The sequence below is a fragment of the Tasmannia lanceolata genome, unplaced genomic scaffold (genome assembly GCF_043159265.1).
Source record: "Tasmannia lanceolata isolate RefF3 unplaced genomic scaffold, GAP_Taslan_0.1 ptg000015l, whole genome shotgun sequence".
Lineage (NCBI taxonomy): Eukaryota > Viridiplantae > Streptophyta > Magnoliopsida > Canellales > Winteraceae > Tasmannia > Tasmannia lanceolata.
Window position 1 is genome coordinate 55,411,731 of NW_027518692.1, and position 10,473 is coordinate 55,422,203.

The following is a 10,473-nucleotide window of genomic DNA, read 5'->3' on the forward strand; positions in this document are numbered from 1 at the left end:
ACATTTCACCGAAATTTCAACTGAAATTTTGGCCGAAATTTAGTATTGAATAAAATATTAGTTTCGGGTTTTGTACCAAATTTCAAAATTTCAAGGTCTGAAACCGGTACCGAAACCGATATCACAGGATGATCCAAACCGTCCATTTGATGAGCCACAATGTAAATAGGTTGTGGACAGCTAAGATCATCCTATGGAAATGATTTTTTGGGTACAACTTATTTACATTGTGGCCCATCAAATGGCCAGTTTGGATCATCCTATGGTGTGAGCTGTACAATCCATTTTGAAAAATAAGGGGTGAATGTAGTAATAGAAGGAGGCGAATTTATCAATCGCCTTTACAAAATTGCAAACGAGAGCAATGACGTCATTTTTAAATACGGGAATGCCAATATCAGCTCCCTTGTTATTCAAAAATAGTAAGAGAGAGAGAGAGGTTGGATGCGTCATGCGTGGGCTATGTGGCGAACAGTAGGAGACGAATTAATAAGCGCCAAAAAAGGAAACAATGAAACATCAGAACTTATATAAAGACGTGTCTGAAAAATGTTGGCATGGCTTTCTTGCCTTATAAGACCGAAGAAAGAGGGAGAGTGAAATCTCTTCTTCTCCCCTTCTCTCCCATTTACCATACACAAGTAAGAGGAATAACAGTAGAGGCCTAGAGGGCAATGGGTTCTACTATTAGAGGAGAAGAAGAAGAAGAAGAAGAGAAGAGATGGTGGAGCAAGTTATTGGATGTGGAGGAGGCCAAAAAACAAGTGTTGTTCTCAATACCAATGATGATAACCAATCTCTCTTATTACTCCATTGCTTTGGTCTCTGTCATGTTTGCTGGCCACCTTGGTGATCTTCAACTCGCTGGCTCCACCCTTGCTAATTCTTGGGCCACTGTCTCTGGACTTGCCCTCATGGTATCTCTCTTTCTCTTCTTCTTTGCATGACACCATGATTTGGATTCTCTTTTGGTCGCCATAGTTTTTTTTTGTCCCTAAGACCATGTTTGTGTTTGGATTGCAAGAATAACATTTGCAACGAATTTTTTTTTCTTGGAAATGATATGACTGCTTAATTTAGAGGGATATTCTCATAAATTCAAGTAGCCTTTGAGTAAAAATTGAATAGATTTTGGTTTAAGTAATTCCTTTTCATGTGTAAACTAAAGTCAGAAAATTTAGCCTTTTCCCCCCCCTAAGACCCTGTTTGGATTGCAAGAAGAACATTTCTAACTAATTTTTTTTCTTGGAAATGTTTTTTCTTTGCACAATCTAGAGGGAAATGATATGACTGGTTAATTTAGAGTGATATTCTACCATTCAAAAAAGAAAATTTTAAAGGGATATTCTCATAAATCCAAGGAGCCTCTAGGTAAAAATTGAATAGATTTTGGTTCAAGTAATTTTTTTTTCATGTGTAAACAGAAGTAAGAAAATTTAGAAATATTTCTCCTTTCCAAACTTTTTCAAAGAATTCCTGCAATCCTAAAGTAAGAAAATTTTTAAGTTTTGGTTTTTCCCCTGTTTGGTTATTAGACAAATCCGCTATTGTGGATGCTCAACAGAGAATATGAACATACCAGTTGGTTTTATTACTGAAAAACTAGTTGGATTATTATAATAAAGATTCTCTTTTGGAAATGATTGCTTTTTTTTCCCCAAGGTTTGGTTTTCCCCTATTTGGTCCGAATCTGATTAGACACATCCACTACTCTGTATGCTCAACAGAGAATATGATTGGTTTTATTAATGAAAAGACTAGTTGGAATGTTAGATTATTATAATTAAGACTCGGTTTTATAATCGATGAAAAGTGCTTTGCAATCTACTGAGAACGATTACATGGCTTGATGTTTCCTCTTATGAAATGTTTATAATAATACTTGGGGTCAATGTTGATTATCTTTTCTTTAATTCATTTTTTTTTCCAGTTTCTTAGAGATTAGTTTCATTTGAGAGCATAAATTTATCTGTTCTTAATGTTCTGCTACCTGGCATCCAAGCATTCGGCTATCTATTTTTTCAGTAGGTGAGATTTAAGAATCTTATTGATAATTAGTGATGGATTGCAGATTGATCGGAATCAACACAAATAGATGTAGCGAAGAAATGGAATTGGAGTTCTATTTGTATGTACATATATCCAATTTACATGTACATATTATTTTTGAGTTCTCTCAGGGAACATGATTGATTTTCTTTTGCTTGAACCCGTGAATTGGTTAGGGAGTCCTTGGATCGATCATTCGTTTACCAATGTACATGTCAAAGTACAGTCAGATGATCTGTTCTGTCTATATGTGGGTAGTGCCATGGATGTACCTATAAGATCTTATGTAGGCAATCATTGATCAAAGATCAACACTTTAGATTGAAGAATGTGATTAAGAGTGAAATTACTGGAGTTACCATTGACCATTAGTAAAGGGTATGAGGGTATTCAATGCATCACATCCTCTTAAGAGATGGTTAGTGTAGCCCATTTCAACTACATCTAAGTTTGGATAGTGTAGTTATTTAAACAGATTATGCCAAGTAGAATTCTATTGTGGGTGGAACTCTAGGAAGACTTTTTTCTATAAATAAGGGGTTGCTCTCTACTGTCGCTGATCAAAAGATTTAATATTCTTGTCTGGGTGTTGTCTGTTGTTTGTTTTGCAGCTAAAATGCATGGCCCGAATGCCTTTTCCAGATTGACATATACCTTCTAAATTGGAACATTTATGCATGACAACACCTAGTTTTTGTGAAGCTAATTTCAACTTTCAGTGGTACCCTATCATTACATTTGTTTTTATTTTGTTTTTCCAACGACTAGTTTCTCCTTTTAACATCAGTTAAATAGATTGTTTGTTACTGTTGCTCGGGTTGCTGGACTCATTCTTCTATGTAGGATGTAGTGAATGTGATTAAAAATCATTAAGCAGAAGGTTTATCTCTTTTCAGTGGATTTCTCTATATAAATTTTCTTATCGATTTTTCTCATGTGTTATTTCAGGTTGGTCTAAGCGGAGCACTTGAAACTCTTTGTGGCCAAGGATTTGGTGCAAAGGTGTACAGCATGTTAGGGATATACCTACAAGCCTCAATCATTACTTCCTTCTTATTTTCTGTCATTGTATCTGTGTTTTGGTTTTATTCAGAACCCATACTAATTTTGCTCCATCAAGACCCAGAAATAGCAAAAATGGCTGGCCTCTTTTTGAGGTATCTGATTCCGGGAATATTTGCATATGGCTTTGTCCAATGCATTTTGAGATTTCTCCAAACACAAAACATTGTGATACCGTTGGTCATATTTTCACTTATTCCATTGGTTATCCATGTGGGGATAACATACGTACTAGTTCATCACACATCTCTCGGCTTCAAGGGGGCAGCACTCGCAGCTGCAATATCATTTTGGATATCGTTTCTTATGTTGTCATTCTACGTGAAATATTCGAAGAAATTCAGGTCTACATGGGAAGGGTTCTCACTCGAGTCCTTACAGTATTTACTTCCAAACATGAAGTTGGCAATCCCCTCAGCGATGATGTTGGGGTAAGTTAACTTCATTAGTTATTGCTTCTCCTACAATATTGCAATGATGAATGCAAATTGATCATTCATTTAGCATTTTCTTTTTTCGTAATAACATTTCAGAAATTTGATGGAATGCCGTTGAGGCTTGAATACTTCAGGGTAAGGGCTTGTTATCTGAGAAGCATGTTCATATTTGGATGCATAAGAAAGTGAAGAAAGCAGAAAAAGCGTACGGATTGCATACAGAATGCTAGATTATCAAGATATTAAAAAAAAAGGAAAAAGAAAAAAAGTGGAAGATTTGGATACAAATTTCTCACTGTTGCAACACTCTAGGGAGCTTTAATGTTTCTCTCCTACTAGAATTCGTTCATGAACCTTTAAAATGTGCTAGTTATAATTTCTCAGAATTATCATTTTCCAAGGTACCTGTTCATTTCATTTCACTGGTGTGAAACATGTTTCATTAGTCATTATGTATCTCAGATGAAATCAAGTTGTGACGGGAAAAAAAAAGATGGCCATTAGAGACTTCATTCCTATCATTCTCCTGTTCTGTAACTTGCTTGTGTCACTAAGATAACTAGAAGTGTATGCGTTATTGAACAATGGCATCTAACCATTCAGAAAAAAAAAAAAAAAAACAATGGCATCTATTCTCTAGTGCTATCTACTGGATAAGTAGTTGTTAGAGACAGCAGCAATTCCTTGTTTTTTTAATAGGTAAACTGGCTTGAAGCCACAGCCTCGTTGTTGTCAATATTGCTCTAGTTTGCACCCTCATTTTATTTTATATTTCTTTCATTGTTGCTTTTTTTATACGCCTGAATTCAATTTTTTTCTATCCTTCCATACTCGAGTAATTCAGTAGCTCCTTCAAATTTCTTTATGAAGATTGAAGACCTAGGGTCTCTCTTTTCCTTTGAAAGTTGACAATTTTATTAGTTAATAAATCCCAGGAACAACAAGGATATTCCAGGGGACAAGATGTCCCCCAAACCAGTACATCTGACAGCAGTCCAAGTGAGAGCCAGAACAGCCCTTCCAGTAACTAAGACACAAAGGCTATCAAGCTATAGCAATTACAACCGAAAATTACAAGAGACTATCGCTGGAGATACTGTCTATATACAACTGCCCAGCCCACTTGCAAAATCTGCAGCCATCTTCGACCTTCGATATTGAGCCACCTATACTATATTCCCCTTCTCTTCTTTATCCGCTCTATCTAAAGCTGATCTTGTTTTCCATCTTTCTGTATACTATTCATTTTTCTCATTGCTTGCTACCATAACCTATTTTCTCCCTCTCCCCTTCTCGGGTTATTGTCTTTTTGTCCTAGAAGGCCAAAAGGATACCTTTTACTCCAATGTCGATACTCTTATTTGTTGTACTTGTATAAATTGCCTAGGACTTGCATCCGTATTTTTTGTGTTGGCATTCCTTTTGTCCAGAACTCTTATACACTCCTGGGTACCTCTGGTTCACACCTTTTAAAAAATGTTTTTCCTTTTTTCTCTTATCCTTCTCAATTATCCATTGTGTCCTTGTTTTATTTTAGTTTTTTAATGGTGAATAGCAATAATATAAACGAAAGAGACCGAGAAGGTAAGTACAGGTATTACAAGAAAAAAAATAAAACAACGACAGAGAAACAGGTCAAGGTGGCAAAAAGTCGAACTGCTCTAATCTCTCCCTGAAGGCCCCATCACTGCTAGCCTATCCGTTACACCATTCGCCGACCTCTTTATGTGATAGGCTTTAATAGTAACTTCTCCAACCATATCGGCTATCTTGGATTTCATAAAAAAAAAGCCACAAACCTCCACGGTATTGAGTGTACACCATTGATCCATTTTTTAGTCTCCTTCTATTTCTACCTTTTCCAAGTCTACATTCCTTAAAAGCTTGATACGATGATGAATGGCCTGCACTTCTGCCTCATTAGCATCCGAGACTCCAATAGGACCTGAGTAGGCCCATATGATGGTTCCTTGATCGTCTCTTAGAATTCTCCCAATTACAGATGGGCCCGGATTTCCCATACTAGATCCAGCGAAATTGAGTTTCAAAAGCACTAGGGTCTAGGGCGGGTGGCTCTCATACTTGGTTCTCCATATGCATTAATTTTAACCATATCTTATTAATTGCCAATATTTGATGTTTTATACCATTCAAAAAAGAAAAACAAATTTGATATTTCATACCATTCCAGCTTGGAGAACTGTGCTTTTCAAGTTGTGGTGATACTGGCGGGATTGATGCAGAACTCAAAAAACACTACCTCACTGATTGCAATTTGGTATGGTTTCTTTACACTCACTCATTGCATTGTCACTTTAATCATCATAAAGATGGTATTCTAAACCGCAATACTGTTGAAACTTGAGGCAGTATAACTGAATATTATCTCTCCATGGTATCTACAGTGTGAATATAGGAGCTGTCGCGGTCATGATTACATATGGTTTCAGTGCAACAGTGAGGTATGCTCCACTAAATGCCTAAACGTTGATAGTAATTTGGGGATTTGCTAGATGTACTCTATTCATTACCCAGTTAGTGAGTAGATGTTTTTGTGACAGCACTCGCGTGTCAAATGAGTTGGGTGCTGGGAACATTGATCGAGCAAAGAAAGCCATGGCAGTGACAGTAAAACTTTCTGTTGTTCTTGCTCTAGCATCTGTTTCTACACTAGCCTTTGGCCATGATATTTTGGCCAGTTGTTTCAGTAACAGCCAGTTGATAAAGAAAGAATTTGCTTCCATGACTCCCCTCCTTTCAGCATCCATATTATTAGATTCTGTGCAGGGAGTTTTATCAGGTGCACAAAGTGTTTTTTTTTTTCTGTTGTTGATGGGTGTGCAAAATGTTCTTATTTACTTTTGCCGATAGCCCCCATATGTTGTTCTCAGATAGACAAATCTCATGTTATATTTGATGCATGATTTGCAGGAGTTGCTAGAGGATGTGGTTGGCAGCATTTGGTTGCATGGACCAACTTAGCAGCCTTCTATATCGTCGGCATCCCAATGTCTATCCTTCTTGCGTTCAAGTTTAAACTATATGCTAAGGTGAGTTATCAATGTGGATTTCTTAGGATCAAATGCTTCACAGAAATTTCTGTAACTTTTCTAAAATGCTTCTTTACTCCCTATTGTATGTAGGTATCAAATTCATATACCCTATTTTTGACATGGCTGACATGTTTTTAAAGCCATACGAGTTGATAACTAGTTCTATTTTTCTTCTTTCCTTTGTTCTCAATATTTATCTTTTTGAAACAAATGCAACAGGATGACTGTCTGGACTGAGGTCTTGAACCTACTTTTCAGTTTTCTCAACAAAAATAACCTAAGAAATATAATTCCAGATTATAACCCATCATACTAATATCAAGATACTTTGCAAAATTAACTGCTGAAACTATCATAGCTAACATCTTAATACTAAGAAATGACTGCTGTAAGCTGTTCTGAGTTTCCCTTGCAATTTTTTCTTTTGAACTCCTCATATTCCCTTGAGAAAGTTGATGTATACTGTAACTATTTCATTCATCATTCTCTGTCTTCATCTCATCCTTCAATTTTCTAATCTAGAGAGAAGTTGAACTGAATTGTTTTGTTATCTTATGAAATTTGCCATTTGGGTTATTTGATGCAGGGACTGTGGATAGGTCTGATCTGTGGTCTTTTCTGCCAAGCCTGCACTCTCGTAGTGATTACTTTGCGCACCAAATGGAAGAAGATGGAACTGTCTGTGAATGATCAAGTTCAAAATGTAGTTTGAGAGGAGAGGATGTAGGCCATATAGAGAATTTTTGAGGTGGGATCATTTAGTGGGCTATAGTCCACCTTCTGGATCATTAAATGGGATCATTCTGCCTCTTACGTTGGATCACTAGGGCCCACCTGATTTGAAGATCCAAACTGTTCATTTATTCAGCCCCTACATAAATAGGCCTTGCCCATAAACCATCTCCATAATATGATCCAAACCCTCCGATCGGCCTCTACAAATCAGAGCCTCGAGATCATCATATGGATATGATTTTTGGGGAAAGGCCAGTCTTAGGCCCACCAAATGAACGGTTTGGGGCCGCACTAAATTTTCTAATAAATATGCATTACATGTAAAAAAGAGTCTGGCCCACCTTGTTCAAACATATAAACCATTCAGTCGGTAGGCCCCAACATGAATATGTTGTACCATGAAACTCGTCTCCATTGGATGATCCTACCTCTTCGATCAATACAGATTTCTATATAGTGTAGTTTATCTGTAGAGTAGAGGGTTAGGATCATCCAATGGAACTGAATGGTTTGGATCTTCGAACAAGGTCAGCCAGTGAATTATCTAAAAATTACACATTATATGATGTATGCACGTAAGTGATGAAGGTCTCGGTAAATACTGCGTATGTTCCGTAGGGGAGCATATATTTCGAAAAATACAATGAAGCCCATCTTGTTCGAAGATCCAAACCGTTCATTTGTTGAGCTTTGATGTAAATAGGCCGTGTCCCAAAAAAATCATCTCAATGATCTAGCCCTCCGACATTGATATAATACAACGACACCGTATATGAATCTCCACGGATCGAAGAGTATTTTGGGGAAAGGCCTATTTAAATTGGGTCACAACAAATGACGGTTTGGATCTTCCGGGTGATTTTTTAAATACATTTTTATGGTGTCCGCCTTTTTAAAGATTTATAACATTCATTGTTGGGCCTTATTCAAAGAGAAGAGAGGTAGAGAGAATACTGGTTGTGAGAATAAGTATGGGTGGGGCTTACCTTGTTCAAAGATTTAAACAAACCAATTGTTGGGCCCCACCAATTGTTCTAGTTGGAGAGAGAATGGGGTAAGTACTGGTTGTACAAAAGTGTTGAGATAGAGAGAGGATGAGTACTGGTCGTACAACAGAGTTGTGCCGGTTGTGGCTTCACAACTAATCAAGGAGGGTGAATTTATGTCAACTAGATCGTTGGGGCATACACTGAATGAACGGTTTGGATCTTCGAATCAGATGTGCTCAACCGATTTTTTTATTTTTTAAAAAAATATGCTTTTTATAATGAAAGGCGAGCCATTGAGAGAGAGGGGGAGAGGGGTTGTGGCTGAACAACCCGTCAATAGGGGTGAATTTATCACCGTCCCTACAATAAAATCAAAGCAAAATATGAAATCTAGAACTTGTATGAAAACAGACCATCACCAGTAGAAATTTACAAAGCAAGCACAAAATTCTAAGCTTACTGACCTGCTAGGATAGTAAGTAATTATTGGAGTGTGTGCCCATATCAAGTAAATAATTATAAGAGACAGTGAAGGAGAACTACTGTCATTTTGAGGAGCAGAATTTTGACCATAAAAATTATCTTTCAGAAATTCATAAAACAGATATCAACATGTATTTCCACCACCTTTTGAAGGAATTAAACTCATCGGCAGTTGCTTTTCAAAACAGAGACTTGTTGGCTTTGAAAAGCAACTTCTTTGAAAAATTGACAATGGTTAAACTTGGAGCACCATACATTGTTGCGCATATTTGATAATTTACTCCTTACTACATTCCATATGTAATTCAATGGCCCTGATTGCCCGCGTACACTGCAGCTGGCTGTCCCATGTAAAAAGAAAAGGGGCAAATTTATCATTTCCCTAATAAAATATATTTTAATACTTTATTAAAATATAATAAAAATAAATGAGGAATGATAGATGCAAGGGTCCTCTTTATGCAAGGGCCGGAGAAGGGCTCATGAATAGATCCACATCATTTATAAATTCTGTTGAGAAACTGAATTCGGCTGCACTTAATGATGTGGATCTATTCAATAGCCCTTCTTTAGCCGAGGGCCCTTGCATCTATTATTCCTCAAAATAAAGAATAGTGATAAGATTTTGTGTGATACGGATAAACTTGCACTTATAAAACATGATTGTGCTTAATCATTTAGGCTCTGTTTGGTTGCAAAAAGTAGGGAAGACGGCTGAGCATTTCTAGGAATATGAAATACCAAATGTTGTTTGGTTGTCATTTTTTAGCTCAAATCCCATTAGACTTCTAGACATGGAAGAGACATAATTATTAGCTTTTGGCTTAGGTGGCACCTATGTGGCGGGATTGTCCCCTCCCCTACTTTTCCAATGCCAAACCTTGTTTTTGGTAAATTTTAGAGGGGAGAAGAGTAGAATATGAAATGCCATGTGTCATCATTACTTTTTTCTCTCTTTCTCTCTCTTCTACTATTTATTTTGTTAATGACACCCCTCCATTCTCCCACATGCTTTGACATCTAACCAAACACAATACCAAAATCCCATCTAATCTTCTCACAGACAAGTCTACATATATCCCACCCTTGTCACCTCCTTGTTGACTACTACTTCCACTAAAATCTCATCTAACCAAACAGAGCCTTATTGATTGCAATTTGCAAAACAAAGAGTTATTTGCACTAAAGCATCTTGTCTTTTAGTATTTAAAGACCTGTCAAAAGGTTATTAAAGTTCCCAAAAAGCACTCACAAACCAATTAAAAAAAGACAAGCTAGGACCGCGCAGTTAATAAAAAATGGTTGTGCTGATATCATTTCCTATTATAAAAAAAGGGAAATGATATACTCACCCCATATTTTTACCTGGGCCAGCCCCATCCAGTGTGAAAGAGTGGTGATCCCCACATGAAAGATACACCATTGACGGTCAGTCACCTTGAAATTAAGATTTCCACCCATGTCAGCTGACATGTAGAAGAAAGTAAATATATCTCATACATGACAAACAAACATTAGAGTAATTTATGGATTGAAAAACAAACCCCGCCTTTCTTTTCTTTTTTCTAAAAGTAGAATATTTTAACAGCCAATCAGAGCACTCTCTTGAAATATGTCATAGTATCGAGTCAAATCTACTTCTAAGCAGAATCAATCGATGATTCA

The 10,473-nt window shown here is 36.8% G+C and overlaps 1 protein-coding gene across 1 annotated transcript; it reads left to right on the forward strand.

The window, feature by feature from the left end:
* Nucleotides 1–541: 541 nt before the first annotated feature.
* On the forward strand, nucleotides 542–7,424 carry LOC143846120 (protein DETOXIFICATION 18-like). The gene is made up of 7 exons (XM_077354536.1): nucleotides 542–917; nucleotides 2,998–3,542; nucleotides 5,740–5,826; nucleotides 5,954–6,010; nucleotides 6,110–6,348; nucleotides 6,480–6,598; nucleotides 7,188–7,424. Exons 1-7 carry the CDS (start codon nucleotides 675–677, stop codon nucleotides 7,311–7,313), a joined length of 1,416 nt encoding a protein of 471 aa, XP_077210651.1. The 5' UTR covers nucleotides 542–674; the 3' UTR covers nucleotides 7,314–7,424.
* Nucleotides 7,425–10,473: the final 3,049 nt, after the last annotated feature.